Source organism: Phragmites australis, chromosome 7 (assembly GCF_958298935.1).
Source record: "Phragmites australis chromosome 7, lpPhrAust1.1, whole genome shotgun sequence".
NCBI lineage: Eukaryota > Viridiplantae > Streptophyta > Magnoliopsida > Poales > Poaceae > Phragmites > Phragmites australis.
Window position 1 is genome coordinate 894,164 of NC_084927.1, and position 18,960 is coordinate 913,123.

Sequence of the window (18,960 nt, forward strand, 5' to 3'; positions counted from 1 at the left end):
TGATGTGAAAGAGATGGACCAGATGGCTATGCATATACAGAGGATAAAACTAGTAGTTGGAATATAGCCGTTGCAAAAAATAACCATTGCAAAAAACTAGCTGTTCGAAAAGAATTAGCCGTTATGAATAAAATATAGGTAAATGGGATATGGAGAGTGAAATTTGGCTAGTTTGTTGGAGTGTATAAAAATATGAAGAGAAATTTTTTTAAAGTGGATAGCCAAATGGAGATATAGATGATGGAATTTGACTAATCTGCTAGAGATACTCTTAGAAGAGAGAGTAAAAATTTGATGTTAAGAAATAAACTTCTAATATATAATATTTATATGTTGTTTCTTTAAGTCTCTCAAGATGATTAATGGTTGCATATAGTATGATTAAAATTATTATTTTAGTTATATGACTAATTATGTTGCTCTATTGGAAGAGAAGAGGTGAGTAATGTTAGTATAGGATCAAATGTGGGGAGAGAAAATATAAAAAAGAAACTACATCACCTTAATACGGTATCTTACATCTTACTACTATATGATTCAACCAACTATTTTTTTTATAAAAAACAGGCAATCTATCTCCTCTTTAAATAGCGTGTCGTATCAGTTTTTTCAAACGAGGACATTTAATTATTGTCTAATAAATCTGTAGTGTTGGAGCATTGGCAGAGAACCTTATCAGAAATTTCCTATTTTGCCGGAGAAGCGTCGCTCCCAAGTCACTCTCAAAGTCTCAGCTATGGAATCCGCCGCCGCGGCGTCCGGCGAGCGCCCGATCCTCCCGGCCCTCCTCCTCATCCGCCGCCTGGACGAGACCTTCGCCGCCGAGCTGCGCCAGCGCTTCCGCGTCCTCGATTTCTACGCCTCCGGCGAGGCCCTCCCGGCCTTCCTCGCCGCCGCCGCAACCGTGCCCGACCCCCCTCGCGCTGCGGTCGTCATGGGGGGCGGTGCCGCCCGCGTGGACGCCTCGTTCCTCGACGCCGTCCCCTCCCTCCGCTTCGTCTTTAGCACGGGCGCGGGCGTCGACCACATCGACCTCGACGAGTGCGCGCGCCGCGGCGTCGCCGTCGCCAACTCCGGGAGGGTATACTCCGCCGACGTTGCCGATCACGCCGTCGGCATGCTCATCGACGTGCTACGGCGCGTCTCTGCGGCCGAGCGGTTCGTACGGCGCGGGCTCTGGCCGGTTCGGGGGGACTACCCTCTCGGCTCCAAGGTCCAGTTCTTGGCTTCCTGCCCTCTTACTGTAATTTTCTTCAAGAAAGCTAATAGTCGATGTAATTCAAATCTTATTCAGTAAAGGGAGCTCCTGGTTGAAGTAATATTCACTTTAGCTAATGCTACAGCGTCTTAATTTGAACTATTATTTTCTGATCCTAGATCGGATTTCAGGATAGAATTTAAGTGCAAGATTGGCATACCATGTAGGATTGTGCCTTGAGGAATGGAAATTAGTGGTGCTGGAAAGGAACAAGTTAGTGTTTTTGGGCCATTTCTTTATTGGATTGATACTTCAACGATTTACGGAAGCACAGCTGTATATCTTGTATACACGAAAGGATGTAGATTTATAATGTTAGATTATATTGACCTTTAGATTCATTACTTTCCGAATTAAACGGTCACTTTGCCCTTTTTTCTGCTAATGAAATGGGTATCAAAGCAGTGGCTGATTTGTAAATGGTACCCACTTCATCTTGTGAAAATATGAATACCATTCACAACCTCTGAAAGGATGCAATTTTTTCAAGCTTTAACCTTGTGTACTTCATGTGTTCATATTGGTACTGTACCTCCACATGTCTTGATGCTTTCAGCTATGTGGCAAGCGTGTTGGCATCATCGGCTTGGGGAACATTGGCTCACTGATCGCAAAGAGGCTTGAAGCTTTCGGCTGTGTCATCTACTACAACTCCAGAAGACCAAAGGATTCAATCTCTTACAAATACTTTCCTAATGTTCAGGATCTTGCATCTGAATCCGATGTGCTTGTTGTCGCATGCGCACTGAACAAGGAGACAATGCACATTGTCAACAAGGATGTTCTAGAGGCCCTTGGAAAGGATGGGGTCATCATAAACATCGGTCGGGGACGAAACATTGACGAGGTGGAGCTGGTCAGGGCGCTGCTGGATGGGACGATTGCAGGAGCTGGTCTTGATGTTTTTGAGAATGAACCCAAAGTGCCAGCAGAGCTCTTGTCCATGGACAATGTGGTTCTGACACACCATGTTGCTGTTTTCACATCGGAGTCCAGGTCAGACCTGCGTAACATCACTATAGGTAACCTTGAAGCCTTCTTTTCTGGTAAGCCATTGCTTACGCCGGTGCTTCCCTAGTGAAGTAATATTGCAGGTCAATCAAACTAATAGGAGGTCGAAATGCGTGTTCTTACAATATTTTTGCTGCCAATTGCATGCTTACAGATAGTTTGGCTACAAACAGTGATATTGCAGGTCAATCAAACTAATACGAGGTCGAAATGCATATTCTTACAATGTTTTTGCTGCCAACTGCATGCTTACAGGTAGTTTGGCTACTATTTGTATTGATGCAATTTGTACGGTTTTGTACTTCAATAATGGATCTCTGCTCATGTATATCTCCACTAGTCGGGTTATTTTATAATACCAAATTATTCTGTGAAATACTATTCCAGTTTTCTTTTTTCATTTCTCGCATTTTACTGATTTTGTCCCATGCAAAATGTCTCAAATGCCCCTCCACGGCCATGTGGGAGACGAAGACCACACATGGCAGTAAGATCGTTCTAGTCTGAAATTATAGGAACTTGATCTCTGCTTATGTTTAGGTGGGCACTATGTTATGCAAAAATTCCATGCCATGCCTATTGCATGTGTAGCTACATGCTCGTTGACTGGCCTTGTTTCAGTTCACGATTTAGCCGTGCAATATGAAGAGCTCTGAAAGTTGGTTAAGCGTTTTCTGAAGATCTGGCAAACTAGATGTACATTGTGTTCTGACCAGAGCCTAGACTGGGAAGGGAATTTCAGACATTTTACCTCAATTTTTTTAAATAATATTATTTTATTGGAAAATTGCAAAAATATAATTTAAATTAGGAAAATTGCAGATATATGTGTCAATCGGCAATTGAGTGCCGACTAGAGCCTTATCAACAGAGGTGAGACAAGCCCCTGTCAGCACACTAAGTGCCGATAGATCCCTCTCTGCAGGCGAACAAGGTTGTAACTAGACAGTTGTCTAGCCGACAAAACATGTGGGCTGTTGCATAGTCCAGAGGCTTGTCAGCACGTGGATTGTTGACATGTATGTTGTATCTATGATAAAGCTAAGACAAAATTCTCAAAAGCAAAAATGTATGAGCACGCTTGGATTATTCTCAAAAGCAAAAATGTATGAGCACGCTTGGATTATTCTCGAAAACATTACAACGAGATAAATCTGGATTTACTTTTCTTTTGAGAGGAACCGGATTGGCATATCATTGATACAACATGAACAATACAAGCCATCGATTACAACTCCTAGGAAACTGATTCACCATCAGACACACCACCCGACCATTACCTCGCCTCGCCGGACATGGACACGAATTGAAGCTTAAGCCCGAAGTTGTTCCCTCCATCGATGAGGATGTGAAAAGTTTTTTCTGCACTACCGCTAGAGACAAGCGTTGGGAGCGCTGAACGCACATGCAATGCACCACGGCCAATGACCATAACCTCACCGAACAAGAAGAGAATCGACACCTCTAGCAGCAACCTCAAAGCAGAATCTAACACCGACGAACATCCAACATCATCCTCCGTACCCACCAGCATCGAAGCCAACGACCCGGAAACAAAACCCACACAAACACATAAAACTACCCTCGAACAAGCAACCTCGGAGATCTCACATACAAAACTAAAATCCTCGAACAAGCAACCCCGGAGATCTCACACACAAAACTAAAATCACCGGAATAGATGCTGAGGAACAAAAGCACGGGTGGCTACCGCAACGACACCATCAAAACTACCATCACAACCTAACTAAACTACATAAACTAAGTAATAAACTAACCTACATCACCAAGGTCGGACCACCCTTCTATTACGGCACCTGGAGGACGCCGGAGGCGAAGGGACCGGCCGATTCGCTGCCAAATCGCCTCTGAGCCTCTTCACTTACTGTAGCAGGAGAACTAGAGGAGTCAAGAGAGTTCTGCATCTGGACTTACTTTGATACAAGCAACCAGCCCAGTTGAGGCCCGTTATCTCAGTAGTCTGTAAATGGCTACTTGTATGTATCTCCTGGAGTTTTTGGTCTGGGTACACAGGCACAGCGTGGCTGCATAACATGGTTTTTCTTTTACCCTTTTTTTTTCTAGGACTCGACAAAAACTTGTTGAAGTTGCCTCTTGCAATGCAACAACGGCAGCATTTTGGCAAATGGCAATACATATATGTCCCACTTGTCCTAATATATGTTGGACAAATTGAATTTTACAGGGCTGCCGTACCAAGCATCGTTCCACAGGGGCAAACAGAATCACGCAGAGCCTCATTCGACAGACAAGAACAAATTGGTACGGTTCTATTAGTCCATTACTCGATCTAAAACAATTCGAATTTGGGGAGGTCCCTAAACATCTAATCCAGATGACATTCCGTGACAAGTACAAATGACGCAGCATCAGTGACTAAAAAATGTTTTATTTGAACACTCCATTCTAACCTTGAAATCAATAATGACAACGGGATGCATTGTGAATTTAGCATAGCTTAATTGGTTAGGGTTCTTATTATGAATCTTCTTATCTGGATTCGAGTCCTATATTCGGCACGGGTGTTCACATTTTCTTGAAACTAAATCTCGAGATGAATAGTACATACATATGAGTGCGTTCAGTAGTCAAAACGTATGCCCACGTTATACAAGATTATGACTTAAATCTTATTATCTTATTTAGACGTGTACTATAATACAAATATGGTGTGCATAGGGATGGAGCTATGTGAGGGCCAAGAGGGGCCATGCCTCCCTCCTCAAAACTGCAAATCCCTAGAGAAATTTTTAAACATTAGACTTAATTAATTATAGTTAAATATGGAAATAGCCATCCCTTCCAAATGCAATTCATCCTCTTTTAAGTGTTGATCCCTTCTTAATCTATAGTTAAGCTTCGCCACTAAAAAAAATTACAACCGGATGCATTATCTCTATTGCCCAAAGGTACTAGTAATTAATAGTACCACGTAGAGATTGAAATGGCCTTTGTTGGCTTTTACATTCAAAAACCAAACCTAGGCAAGACCGCAAAAAACATATCCTGATCGATCGCAGCAACAGCAATAATCGACAGGATGAGGATGAGGATGCTGAATTCCAGCAATTAAGTAGAGTATGTACATAAAAATTCCCAAGGGAAACGGCACAAAACACTGACAAAAAACCAAAGAAAATAAAAATATGTAGAGTAGCTACCGAGCAGTGTAAAGTGGAAAGATCCTGCAGTCACATTACTGTGGTACGGTGAGCACGCATCTCGAGAGGGCAGAGCCACGTTCCCATCACGACCGTTGCACAGAAGCCGCACCTGCTCTGCTCTCGGTGACCGCCCGCAGCTCAGAGCAGAGGAGAGCATGGTGGTGAGCACCTCCCGGCTGTTTCCGTCGATATCCCGTGACGTCACGCTCCGCCCACCGCAACGGTTACCACGCCAGCAGCGCACGTGACGACGACGACCAGCCGCAGTGAGAGGCGAGAGAAAGAGATTCCGCCACGCACTCCCCGAGGAGCCCCTCCAGGACCCGCTCCGCCACCTCGTCCGCCACGTCGCCCGCCTCCTCGGCCACCGCCGGGTGTCTCCCCAGCCGCCGCACGCTCGCCAGCTGCAGGTCCGTCGCCACCAGCGCGTCGATGTCGCCCACCACCCTGCAGTCCGCCGCCGGGAAGCTCCGCACTTTCCTCCACACCCTCCCAAGCAGCGTCGCACCGCTCTCTGCGACTGTTCCTGAGACTGCGGAGGCGTCGTGACCGAGGAGGAGGTCGGCGAGGATCTCCTGCGTCAGGTGGAACAGGAGCTTCCGGTTCCACCGGTGCCGGAGGGGACCGAGAAGCGCCTCGTCGGCCGGCAGCTCGAGCTCCAGGAGGTGGAACACGATCGGGTCCACCGGCGATGCGACGGAGTGACCCTTGAACGGCCGCCCCGCCCGCATGAACCCGCCGCGCTCCAGCACCGTCAGCAGGTAGCCGTACTCGGGGTCCTCCTCCAGCGGCACCGCGGACGAATGTCTTTGGCAGAGGACGGACGCTGACCTCGCGGGCGCCGGTTGCGCGGACGGTGACGCCGGAGGCTGGCATCCGGCAGTTGGTTTCTTGATCCGCGTCGCGAAGCGCTCGCACCCATCTGGTTTCCTGGCTCTGGTTGGCGGGTCCAGCTGCGGCGGCGGAGGGGGCGGCCGCGATGGCTTCGCCCGCTGCGGCGGCGGCGGTGGGGGCGGCTGCCTCGGTGCCAATGGAACCCTGGGGGCGTGTAGTGGCGGTGTGCTTTGCGTTTCAGGCGGCGCTGCCACCGTTGACTTGCCTGCTTGAACGACGGCCAGCAACTTGTCTTCCATGGTTGGGGATGGACTGACATTCTCCTTGTTGTTAGCCGCTGATTTTGCAGCGTTCTTGGACTTGCGGCTGGCGACCGTCTCCTTGGCCTGCCTGACGATCTCGCGCGCGTGCTCCTTGGCCGTCCTCTCCCTCTCCTCTTGTCGCACCACCCGCCGGCCGTGGCCGTCCTTCTTCTTCTTGCCGGCGGACGACGACGTGGGCGAGGTGGGGAGCGACATGTACTGCGCGGCCCGGTCGAGTACGTTCTCTTTCAGCGCCTGCAGCGACAGCCTCGGGCCGTCCCACGACGCCCTCGCCGACGTGGACGCCCGCGGCGTGTCGGGCAGGGACCGCGCCTCGGCGGTGGGGACGTTGCAGCTGAGGCTCCGGAGCGGCTCCCGGTTCATGGACTCGGGGATGACGCGCTTCTTCTTCTCCTTGCCTGTCGACGGCGCCGAGCAGTTCTCCTTGTCGGCCTTCTTGGCCAGCCTCCCTGCGGAGCTGGTGGAGGCTCTGGTCTTCTTTAGTGCGGGCGACGGCGACTTGTTATCGGGCAGGCCGTCGATGCCCATGAGGCGCGCGACGAGGCTGGGCGTCCTGGGCGTCTCGGCCTCCGACGACGGCGCGGTGGCCTTGGGGCGCATTTTCCTGCACGCCAGGGCGTCGAACACCGGCTCGATCTGTACGCCAATCTGCACTCACGGACACAGTCACACGGATCAATGCAAACGACAATTAAGCGATTGGTAAGCGGCGCTGGAGACGAAGAATTGTAACTAACCTGGGTGTCGTTGAGGTTGTCGGCGTCGAGCTCAAAGCTGTTCCTGGGCGCCTCGAGACCTTTGTTCGTGTCCTCGGCGTCGCGCTGCCGGTTGACGGCGTCGTGGAAATTGTGCGGGGTGACGACGGCGTGGGAGGAGGTGGGCGGGCGGCCGACGCATCCGGCGCCGGGGGCGAAGATGAGGTAGTGAACCATGGACATGCATCCGACGGGAGGGTCAACTGCCCTGGGCGTGGTGGGGGCCGAGGAGGAGCGGCTCCGCGAGTACCACGACGACGACTGCTTCGTCCTCCCCATGACGCTATCTTGATGATGGAAAGAAGAAGACGGGCAGTGAGCTACTGCTAGGCGCTAGCTCGCAAGGCTTCTGAAGCATGCAGTGCAATGCAACTAGCTAGCTGGTTGCTAGTTAGTAATGGTAGTTTCTGCTGGTGCGAGCAACGAGGTGTTGCGATTCCTGACTCCTGAGAGGAGGGAGGGCGGGAAGGAGAGAGAGAGTTTGAAGAAGTTGTAGAGAGAGAGAGAGAGGAAGCTGTGGCTGGAGTGAGAGTGAGAGTGAGTGTGTTTGGTGGGAAGTAGTTAAGCTAGGGAAGGGAGATGCCGGTAAAACCGGATACGCATTGGGCAATGAATGAATCAAGAGGAGGACGACGACGATGACAACAGGGGAAAGTTGTTATCATGTTGGGTTTTTTTTTTTCAGATTCCGCCCGGGCGGCCCCATGTCGAGCAGGGGATGAGATCTAGTCCCCTCAATTTTCCCTCCAATTTCAAAAAGGAGATCAACTATCATATCCTCGGAGACGGCACGTGCTGTGCTTACACAACATGCTGCCTTGGCTCCTCCTCAAATTGTTCCAATTTGAAATTCAGATCCCCTGCATGTATTAATGAATTCGTGCCTTTGCAGTACATGTAAATTGTAAACCAAAAGTTCATTAGCAGATATAGTAAGAAATTGAAGCAGATAAAAGGTGGGATATGCTGTTTGTTTAAACTACTATTACTAGGATCCCCTTGCTTTTGAACACCCCCCTCCATGAGGTTCGCTTTGGGAGTCGGATCAGCAGCTCCTCGTCCTCCATGCAGCTCGCAGAGCGAGACAGAGAGGTGATGGGTTGATGACGATATGACGGACCGACGAGGACGATGGTTCCAATGACAAATCCAAACGCACATCATCGCCCATGCTGCTCTGCTCTCCTCTCCTAATTAACCTAACCCCCACGGCCCCACAGCAATTAAGTAGCAGCAGCAGGGCGGAGATTAGCGGATAACGAATGGCGCCGGGATGACGTTTTGCGCTCCCATTGGCCGCACTGAAATTGAGGCATTCACCAACCTGTACGACTGACAGATGGTAAATCCGAATCTCTCCCTGTCTCTGACAGGACAGAGAGAGGACAGGACAGTATGCACACAACCCCAAACTCTTATCGATCTACTGCTCCTCCATAGTTATCACTGTCAAGCATCTCTTCGGTTACAATCCGTGCCCACGTTACCGGTCAAAATTAATCTCTTTACCAGCTGAAAAGATCCAAATTCTGGATAATGTTTGACTCAAATTTAAAAGATGCTACAAATTTGATCGAAACGTCTTCGAAGTTACTCGAAACTTACCGGTATATACATACCCTTACCGGGGGAGCCAATAACATGAACACTGGTTAAAACAGTACCACTAGTAGTAATATTATTTTCTTTTCTTTTTTGAACGAAGAACCTGTATCTGTCGCCACAAATTACTACAGTTTTGAAACCACAACGCTGGTGAGGAGGGGTAGGGTAGCACATGCACATGATGGATGCATTGCAATGTGGAGGGGTTGGTGACTTTTCTAAAATGAAAAGTTTTCTGCCTTTCTACATCGTGTGATATATACAACTCTTATTCATTGTTACATCATCTATATTACTTAAAAAAATATTTATTCCGCTTGCCCGGCGTTCCACTCCCGGAAATCCCGCTTGCCCTTGCATTCCGCTCCGCTCCCTGCGTGGGCCCGCGTCACGCGCTCCCGCGCCCTCGCTCCCGCGCGCTCCTGCACTCCCGTGTGGGCCCGCTTCCCGCATGTTGCCTCTCGCTAGCAGCGCGCGTTCCTGCGTTACTACCTGCGAAGCATGTACATCGAACTATTCTCAGCTCAGACCTGATTGTTGGAAATAAACAAATATCATAAAAAAGTATATGAGTATGGAAATTATCTAACACATAGTCTATTACTAAACCGCCATCTATTTCTAGCGAAAAAAAATACATGGTCACTATTTCCAATGCTTGGCACGCCATGCGTATATCCTCCCTCTCACTCTCTGTCTTTCTACAATAATCTCTAAAATCTCAGGTAGTAGGTGCCCTGAAAAGTGGAGAGGTTATTATTTTTTATCAAAGATAATAACATTGTGGCAAAATCAAATAGCCCTAAAAAAGAAAGAGGCAGTCACCCAGACCAAAATTCTTTTCTTTTTGCTTGCTTCTATACAACATACCCAACCACCCATCATATGGTTCATGCCCTTAGGCTTGTTAATGCCTAAAGCAATCTAGACAATAAGCCAAGTTGAGTTGGCAAAGTGACACTCAAAGAAAAATGTTAGATCTTTGCTTCATCTAAAAGATTGCATGTCTCTCACCTCCTTTTAATCATAAAGGTTCAGTAATATCTTATTTTCTCTTTCGCTTACTCAAGGGATATCATCACAAATAGATTGATCATCAATTACAAAATTATTATGCTCTAGTTTGCTAAAAACTCTTGTAATATTTTGTGATATACCGCTTGAGTTCAGCCTCCCTAATGAATATGCCTTCCTCTTGCTTTAATTTGTATATCCTTTGTCTAGCAACGAGTTAGAAATATTTAGTATTAGTACCTCCCTCAAGGAGTTCTTTTACTTTCGCTCTTTGTACCATTTGATCTCTTACTCTTGTAACAAGTGCGCTAACCTCTCATTGAGTAGTGTTTCAGCTCCACTTCATTGGTCGTTAAAGGAATATTTTTTGTCTTCTTATCTAGCTCATCTATTTTCATTGTGAGCTGCTTCTCCTTCTTGATTATATATGCCAGAAGTATGCTTGCAAGCAAGAAATGTTTAGACGCATAAACGCTAACAGCCACGTGTATAGCTAGTATACATCGCTCTGTCAGTAAATTCCTACTCATATATAATTAGCTAATAAAACTACTAGCTGCTACGATGGAATTAATAGCGCTAGTAGTAGAGTAATCAATGTAGATCTCCTGATTTATGGTGTTTCGTTGGGGATTTGAAACGGGAGGAACCATTCGAAAATTTGAATAAGCTTGTCTGTACTCGCTCCTACTTGAAGTGGTTCAACGACCAAGCCTTTAAGTGGGCGTCCTATTAATTTAGGATCCATAGTATGTATTGTAGTATATTAGGGCTACCAAGTATAGCTGGAGCCACAGTTAGTACTGCCTGCTATACAATTGCTATTGGAACAACAAAATTAGAGTAGCTAATCTCTGTCGTGTATGTATGTATGTTTGTTTACTGCTATACATATGTATGTATGTTTACTGCTGAGGTGCGTATGTTTACTGTATGGCCTCCCTGCATTGGTGTAGCAAGTACAGTAATATATGGTAGTATTTGTGTACAAACTACAAAGATGGGAGTTGGCTAGCATGCATAGGCATAACATCTTCTTGGGATCTGAAAACTGAATCCAACAGTGCCTTGCCTTGTACTAACAGTAACAGGAGTACCCTGCAAAAAAACAGTAACATGAGTATGTAGGAGTATTCTGTTTTCATTCAAAGGAACAGAGCAAAATAATTTGCAAGAGCAGAGGAGCTTGCATTGTCCTTCAGTAAGTATATATACAGACTAGAGAGCAAGTAGAGGAGCTTGCATTGTAGTACATATACAGACTACAGAGCCAGTATCTAGTCCAGTCTGCGACGACCGACTGGGCAGAACGAAGAATCATTCGCAGGGGCCGGGGCCGGGGCCGATTGAATTGGAATTGAAGTTGAAGAGCATTCAGCCTATCATCGGAGATTGAAATTGAAGGTTCAGCACCGCCCGGCACGGCTGCTTCTACCAGTAGATTTCAGCGACTGACGTACTGGCCATCGGAGAGAGGGACAGTCCATTTGAAAAGGGATTCAATTCACTCAATGCGGCCGCAGCTGCAGCTACTACTGCAAGATTTATTATTCATTGCGCACGGCAGAGTACATTTGCTTGCGTCCTCACCTCTGCTCGTTCCAGAATGCGAGCCGCCCAGATCTCGAACTTTTTACCACTAACATATCAAGTGCGAAAAAAAAGGTTCCTCCGATTCTGATTTTCTGAAACGTAAGTCAGTTTTAGGACCGGGACCTGTGTGGGACAAAATTTTAAATTAACCATCAAAATGCAAATAATTATATATGTAGAACATAAATCATATTGATATTGATAGATTCACTATTGAAAATATTTTCACATAATATAATTCTCTTTTATTGGAAATTGCATAGTTTTATAGAAATTACTTATCAAATTATGCAATTGGAGACCCTGTCAATGCCGTAACGATTTGCATTTGGAATCAGAAACTACTATCGGAGACTCTTTAATGACTACAAAACCGTCAACTTCTTCTACCCCAAAATTACCTTAGTTTTAGCGCGTACATGCTGGTCAAATTTTGGTGACGTGGAATCAGCTGATGGATTCAGCAAATACTTATAAGAGCACAACAGTCAGCCCGCTGAGTCGTTCAGTCTGGCTGCGATTATATGGTGTCTAGCTGCAATAATTCCGCTCACTCTGTGGACATGTCATTTCATCGTATGCGTTACAATAGCATTGCCCGTCTTTGGCAGTTTTACTTAACTAGTCCATCATAATCGATGTGTCCAACTAAGGCCTTGATAGGAGGTGTTACTTCTTCTAGGTCGTTGTCATCAGCAGAACCATCATCCTCATCACCATTATTTAATTAATCCACATTGAAGACTTTGAGGTATAACATCCGATGAAACACATAAATATTAGACAAACACATAACCTTCAACTCTTCCTAATTTCTAAGTCCGTTCTCTTTAAACTTTGTACATCTTGGAATATCATGTCAACATTAACGCATATATTAGACAATGTAATATTGGTCAAAGAACAACAGAAATACAAATTGCAAATTTATTTTTTTTAGCCTTCCTCCACCATTCTTCACTCTTTTTTATTGTCCCCTTCTTGTCATCCCAACCTATACCAATTTGCTTCAACAGTATCTTCCAGGAAATATATTCTCCCTTCACTTTGGCCTATTTGTTCTTAAATTGGGATTATTGGTACAAAAGATAAGTTCTCTCTTGAAATTTCTCAATCACAGTTTTGTACCCTACATTGTCCAAATGGGTACTTGTATGATTTCCACATCTCACTTGCTCGGCAAACAAAGTCATGGACGAGTAGACGTAAGAGCGTATGGACAAGAGCAGATCAGAAGAGTCGAAACGGGCAGAGAATCGGGGGAAAATTGTACCCAATGGCAATTATGGGTAAATAATAGGTAACTTGATGGGGAGGTTCGAATTGAACCGGGTGTTTCTCCCTTGAAACGCCAGGAACCCCGTTTTATGCCTTAGGCAAAAAAGAAGAAATGCTTATCATTGTTTCGCTCTAGAATCGGTCACCCATCGGGTGTTTGGATGGCCTCAGCCCGTTTATGAGGGGAAATGGGTCTGATTCTCTAATCCAAATGCCCCCTAAGAGTACTAGGGATGCAAGTGAACCAAACAATGTGTACCATTGATATTGAAAGATCAATGACCCTAGAATTGGTTTAATGTGATTTTAGTGATTAATATCAATATAGTCAATGTGACTACATTAGTTGCTAGTATACAAGGTTTAGTCTCATCGATGCTATGTGATGAACTTAGAGTTCCAAACTCCTCAAAAGGATGAAAATCAATGTCAAAGAAGAGTTTCATGAAGATATAAGGATATATTGTTTATATAAGTGATCATGTTGTTGAGAACATCACTTGTGTAGATAGGTTTATTTTCTTTATCATAATATGAAGATGGGTTTAGGTTTAGTAGCTTGATCTAGTGTCTTTATGTTAATTACATAGTATGTGATGTGTACTAGGTTTGTCTAGCTCTAATGGACTAGAGGAAGACATGGACTTGAGTTAGATTGAATTGGATCTGTTATCGGGGAAATAGGTAACCGTACAATAAGAGGGGTCACTGTATAATACAGTCAAGGATGATAGAAGACAAACAGAGTTTTTCAAAGTCATTGTTTAATATGGCGAGGTCACCATACAATATAGTAGGGCACTACATAATTATATAGAGACTTTGTCAACTGATGTCTTAGAAGACCAGTCACCTTACAGTACATTGGCTACATAGAAGGCTCCAACGTCGAAGTTCTAATTGTTGGAAAAGGGGTCATTGTACAATACAGTGCTAGTCACTGTACAATCTGGTGATGTCACTGTACAATATGGTGACTAGGAATCCTGGACAGATTTCTCCTAACAGCTAGTTTTTTTTGTTGTGGGGCTATAAATACACCTTTGGTTGGCCATTTGAGGTTGCTCACTCCCACCACAAGGCGTACACAAAAATTGGAGAGGTTTTGAATCACATTGGAGTTGAAGTTGAAGATCAAGGCAATTAGCAAAATATAAGGACTTGATTAGTGCTAGTTTAGGTCTAGTGTGCATCTAGAATTGCATGTGTAGTTGCTAGGATTAAAACCTAAGGTGCAAAAATCTGTTGCAATATGGTAGCAATGCTAGATAAACCTAGAGCATATTTGGATAAAAATTGATTTAGATTTATCATGTTGTTTTGAAGACGATTAGTTTTTAGAAACCCTAATTCACCCTCCCCTCTTAGAGCGTTACTAATCGTTACAATTGGTATCAGAGCCTATAACTCACATTTGTATATTTTAGACTTTAGCTACTAGCGAGAAAATGATATTTGGGGATGAGATAGATATTGGTAGAGCTCCTCACTTTTACGACAAAAATTATGCCAATTGGAATATTCTCATGTCTTGCTATCTAGAAGAAAAATGATTAGATGTTTGGAGAAAGTGGTAAATATCGGCATGAACCCCTTGGGTAGGCCTAACAAAAGTTTCAATTCAACTATAGCTTGAAGCATTTTATTTTCATCTATTAGCATTGATGTTTTTAATCATAACACATGACATTTGGATCATGCTCATTGAAATTCATGATGGTCCAAACGATGTGCATGAAGAAAAATATCATTTTATCAATTCTAAATTGAGTAATTTTGTCATGTTTTCATATGAAAATGCTAATAACATGTACTCACAGTTAAATCTTGTCAATGAGCTTAATAATATGTACACAAATGAAAGATAAAGATGTGGTGAGAAAGATGCTTCAAATTCTCCTTCGGCCCAAATATGACACCGTCATCACCATCCATCACAACCATGAAGATTTGAGTGAGATTATATCCACAAAGGTTCTTGGGAAGCTCACAACACATGAGCTTTACTTATAGGAAGGGTGATCTTCATAAAGCCAAAAGAGTCTTGGTCCTTCAAGAAATGATAATGATGAAGATGAAGAAAGAGTCAAACTCATTTCAGTGAAGAAGAAGAAGACGACGACGATGACGATGATGATGATTCAAATGAAGATGAAGTTGATCCGTAAGTTCTTGATATAATCAATAAATTGGAATTTTTTTAAAGAAGATCAACTCCAAAGGCATTCCAATGACAATTGAAGATGTTGGCTTCACACATATGAGAAGAGAACAAAGAAAGAAGAAGTATCTGGGATGTAAATAAAGAGGGTACTATATTGAGTATTGCCCATATCTTACCAAAAAGAAGAAGAAGAACGATCTCAAGGAGTCAAGGAAGAAAAGGAGAAAGAAAGGAGAGCAAGAAAGAAGGTACTCACATGCATAGCAAGTAGGTAGATGTGGAGGAAGATGAGGCATCAAGCTCAAGTGACGATGAAGAAATATTTATCAAGAGGTTGGCTACCCTCACTGCCAAGGAATCAACTCCTCCATCACCATCACCTTCACCATCACACATATGCCTCATGGCCAAAGGTAAAATTGAAAGCAATGTAAGTGATGATTACTCCGACTCTGAATCTGCTACTTATGATGAGCTTGTTAAAATAATCAATGAGCAACAAAAGGCCTTAGCAAAATTAACTAAGAGGCTCAACATGCTTAAAGATACTCATGCTCTATTTATTACTAATTATGAAAAATTATCTAGCAAATACGATATTTCTTAACAAGGAGCATGAAGATCTTAGTGCTAAATTTAAGGATCTTGAGCAATAAACTAAGGCCTCAAAGAAACCATCTGTCTCTCTTTTTTTATGTCAATTCTAAGATGGATATTTCTACTTCTTAAGATGATTTAATTGATATATCATGCTCATCTACTTGCAATGAAAATATTTATATTGAGACTAAACTTGTAAGTGAGAACAATGAGCTCAAGCAAGAAGTAGAGAAGCTCAAGAAAGACTTGGAAGAAATAAAGTAAAGCAATGTCAAACCACCTCAAGATATTGGTGGACATGTGCATTGGCTTGATTCAACGGTACATAGGATTGACTCAAGATAAGAGAAAGGGTCTACTGAGAAGAATCATATGGATGGAGCAAATGTGATTTGCTATCTATGCCATGAAGAAGACTACATGTCCTATCAATGCAAGAAACTTGAGAAGAAGGAGAAGAAAAAGAAGACTACCCACTACTTCAGAATGCCATGTACATATCTGACAAGATATCACAGATGCACAAAAAAACTAACTGCAAATTAGATAAGGCAGACTTTTATTAAAGTGAATCATCTGCTGATAGCTCTAGGGAGCTTGAGGGGAAAATAGCCACGGATGCATGCACATCGCATATGGTTCTATTGAATGAACTATCCCTAACATAACACAAGATGGTTGATCTATAGAACTGACAACAATGTGTTTCTAGACACTTTTTCAGGTGAGCCGACTGTGTTATGGTAATGACATCAGTCGATTTTCTTATAGACTGACTAGAATATGAAGAGTCAAAAAGTCGAGTAGACGATGCTTCGTGCTATACATTCGCACGTGCGAGAGCTGACCAACTAGGTTTTTCTCATCACGCTCTAAATCTCTCTCACACTTCACTATCGAATCCACGCCATGGCCTCCTCCTCATCGCCATTGCCCTACTTGCTTGCCCCTTCATCACTGTCATTGTCGCTGCCATCATCACTCATGTTATCGTCACATGTGCTTTCATCCAACTATGATGAAGAGACTGACACCAACTTGGTGATGACTAATTTCATCGAGCTCGGGTACAACGATGAGTCACCAGCGTCTGATGCCAAGCTAGCGCCGAGGTGGACTTGGACCTAAGGAGGTGCTCGAGTCTAAGGAGGAGGCAGCGGATCAAGGCAACAATGATGTCACCGACTAGCATGACTATGACAACAACGATGAGGAGCCCGAGAAGGATGATGATGGTGACAAGGGCCATGAAAATGAGGATCCCGAGAAGGTGGGGCCCGAGGAGGAGGAGGGAGACGAGGACAATGACTACAAGGAGGATAAGACTGATGTGGACATGCTTGAGGAAGATGGGGACTCTAACGATAGGGAGTACGACAACAAGGAGGACTATTGGGAGGAGATCGATAGCTCGCATTGGTCCTAGCTAATATTGACCAACAACGATGATGAATAGGAAACCGCAACCTCGAAGAGGAGGAAGTTGCAGTAAACAATACTACTGCAACTAGCACGTAGTAGCATGAAAATCGTGCATGCAGTAGATTGGCTTCATTTTGGCTTCACAGGCATTGATTGTACTTTGTCTTTTGGTTGGTTGTAATATAAACAAATATGCAATATATCTCTAACTTATTACTATGAAATGTGCACAGTGTATGAAGTTATGGATAGCAGAATGCATGAGATCAGTCTAGGTTCAAAAGATTGTAAAAAGAAGAGCATCGAAGATATGGCAGTCGGTTCTTGAGAGAAAAATGATTATGATGTTAGATATTATAGTCGGTTCTCATTAGGAACCGAGCGTGATATGTCCTTTTAGGGTTAAGGTTTCATGGTTGGGACAAAGATATGGTAGTTGATTTTAATGAAGAACCGACTCCTTTATTTACTGGAACCATATAAATAGCCCAACTTTTCCTCCCAATTTTAATCCCTGTTCTGTCCCAATTTTTGTAACATCCTGAGTTTTAACATATTAATTAATTGCAAATTTCGCTCCAAATTAAAAGTTTTGATGATTAATTAAGTCAACTAACATCAAGGAAAAATGCATATTCAAATATGTATTTTAGTTGACTAGGTATTTTGAAGTGCACTAGAATTATTTCCAAAATAATCCCTATGTTGAATTGATTCATATGCTTTGGTTTATGATTTTTGTGGCTCTTTGTGTGGAGATTGAAATTGAATGTCTCTCAATTTCAAATTTGTTCCTAGATTCCTTCAGCTCAAATCTAATTTGAATTCAAATCATCTTCAAAGTCTCAAGATCCAAATCCAAATTACAGTTCACATGTCTCCATAGAAATTATACCAAACCCAAAACCTAATTCCAAATCTAAATTCAAATACCTCAATTTGAATTTAAACCTCCAAACTCCTTTCCTTCTTCTTCTTTCTCCTGGGTTGAATCTCTTTTCTCCCCCCCCCCTCTCTCTCTGTTCGGCCCGTGCTCAGTCAGCCCGGCCTTCCTCCCCTCCCCTTTTTTCTCTCTGGTGCGGCCCAGATGTTCGACCCAACCGGCCATCTCTCTTTCCCACCCACAAGCGAGATCGGCCCAGCTATGCACGTGCACACTTGCTCGCGCCCTGTGCACCTCGGCCTTTCGCGTGTCAGCCATCCGATGCGCGCCCACACGCCCTCTTCTTTCTCCCCCTCCTCCACCTCACCACGACTCCGGTCGCCGTTTTCCCCTCTCCGAGAAATATCCTGACAGACCTCCGCTTCTCCCGCTCTCTCCTTTCTCTCTCGCTCTCTCTCCGCCCTGGACCACCCGCCCATGCCATGTAACTTTCACGCCCCGCCCCCACGTGGACGGCACAAAGCGCCCACACCGCAGGAAACACGGTGGCCACCGCCCCGCCACCTCTCCGTTGCGCTGCCCATCGATGTTCGCCCGACGTCACGCATGCACCGCCTCTCCGTGCGCCTCCCTCCCCTCTATAAATAGGGCCCCTGGTCTCCCCCCCTCTCTCTCTCTCTCTCTCTCCGTTCATCACGCCACCTCGTCACCATTGCCATTCACGCCACCGCACCTCCGTCGTTGCTAGTCCGCCGTCCACAAGCCGCTGAGGAGCTCTAGGGAGCCACCACCATCCCTGTCTAGCTGTCCGTTCTCCGGAAGCCCGACGGGAGGCCATCCGAGCCAAAGCCGAGCCATTCATTGCTTCGACACCATCGTTCCACCGACCGCCGTACCATTCTCACTGTCCCTGAGCATGGTGAGCCTCCCTGAATCCCTTAAGCGCCCCTCCTAGATAGCGAGCTGTCAACCTCGTGCTCTCTCTTGGCCAGTTGCCATGCGCCGCTGTGTGTTTGTCTTCCGTCGCCATGCTTT

The 18,960-nt window shown here is 44.8% G+C and overlaps 3 protein-coding genes across 4 annotated transcripts; 2 read left to right on the forward strand and 1 right to left on the reverse strand.

The window, feature by feature from the left end:
• Positions 1-639: 639 nt before the first annotated feature.
• LOC133923818 (glyoxylate/hydroxypyruvate reductase HPR3-like) lies at positions 640-2,645 on the forward strand. 2 transcript variants are annotated; one of them, XM_062369089.1, is made up of 2 exons: positions 640-1,213; positions 1,962-2,645. In XM_062369089.1, exons 1-2 carry the CDS (start codon positions 737-739, stop codon positions 2,334-2,336), a joined length of 852 nt encoding a protein of 283 aa, XP_062225073.1. In that variant the 5' UTR covers positions 640-736; the 3' UTR covers positions 2,337-2,645. The 2 variants fall into 2 exon arrangements, with proteins under 2 accessions (XP_062225073.1, XP_062225072.1); XM_062369088.1 differs by having other exon boundaries at positions 643-1,213; positions 1,815-2,645.
• Positions 2,646-5,327: 2,682 nt separating this feature from the next.
• On the reverse strand, positions 5,328-8,067 carry LOC133923819 (uncharacterized). Its single transcript, XM_062369090.1, has 2 exons — positions 7,349-8,067; positions 5,328-7,259 (listed from the first exon to the last, which is right to left on the reverse strand). Exons 1-2 carry the CDS (start codon positions 7,643-7,645, stop codon positions 5,679-5,681), a joined length of 1,878 nt encoding a protein of 625 aa, XP_062225074.1. The 5' UTR covers positions 7,646-8,067; the 3' UTR covers positions 5,328-5,678.
• An 8,462-nt stretch (positions 8,068-16,529) lies between these two features.
• LOC133923744 (uncharacterized) lies at positions 16,530-17,046 on the forward strand. The gene is made up of 2 exons (XM_062369016.1): positions 16,530-16,661; positions 16,810-17,046. The coding sequence occupies exons 1-2, from the start codon at positions 16,530-16,532 to the stop codon at positions 17,044-17,046; spliced, it is 369 nt and encodes a 122-aa protein (XP_062225000.1).
• The last annotated feature ends 1,914 nt before the right edge of the window (positions 17,047-18,960 follow it).

What these genes read in the sequence shown, in the direction of transcription:
- LOC133923819 (XM_062369090.1), bottom strand. Translation starts at nt 7,645, where the DNA reads ATGGGGAGGACGAAGCAGTCGTCGTCGTGGTACTCGCGGAGCCGCTCC. An exon ending in ACAACCTCAACGACACCCAG is followed by an intron (nt 7,260 to 7,348) that starts GTTAGTTACAAT and finishes CCGTGAGTGCAG; the next exon opens with ATTGGCGTACAGATCGAGCC.
- LOC133923744 (XM_062369016.1), top strand. Translation starts at nt 16,530, where the DNA reads ATGGCCTCCTCCTCATCGCCATTGCCCTACTTGCTTGCCCCTTCATCA. An exon ending in AAGAGACTGACACCAACTTG is followed by an intron (nt 16,662 to 16,809) that starts GTGATGACTAAT and finishes GTCACCGACTAG; the next exon opens with CATGACTATGACAACAACGA.
- LOC133923818 (XM_062369088.1), top strand. Translation starts at nt 737, where the DNA reads ATGGAATCCGCCGCCGCGGCGTCCGGCGAGCGCCCGATCCTCCCGGCC. An exon ending in ACTACCCTCTCGGCTCCAAG is followed by an intron (nt 1,214 to 1,814) that starts GTCCAGTTCTTG and finishes TGATGCTTTCAG; the next exon opens with CTATGTGGCAAGCGTGTTGG.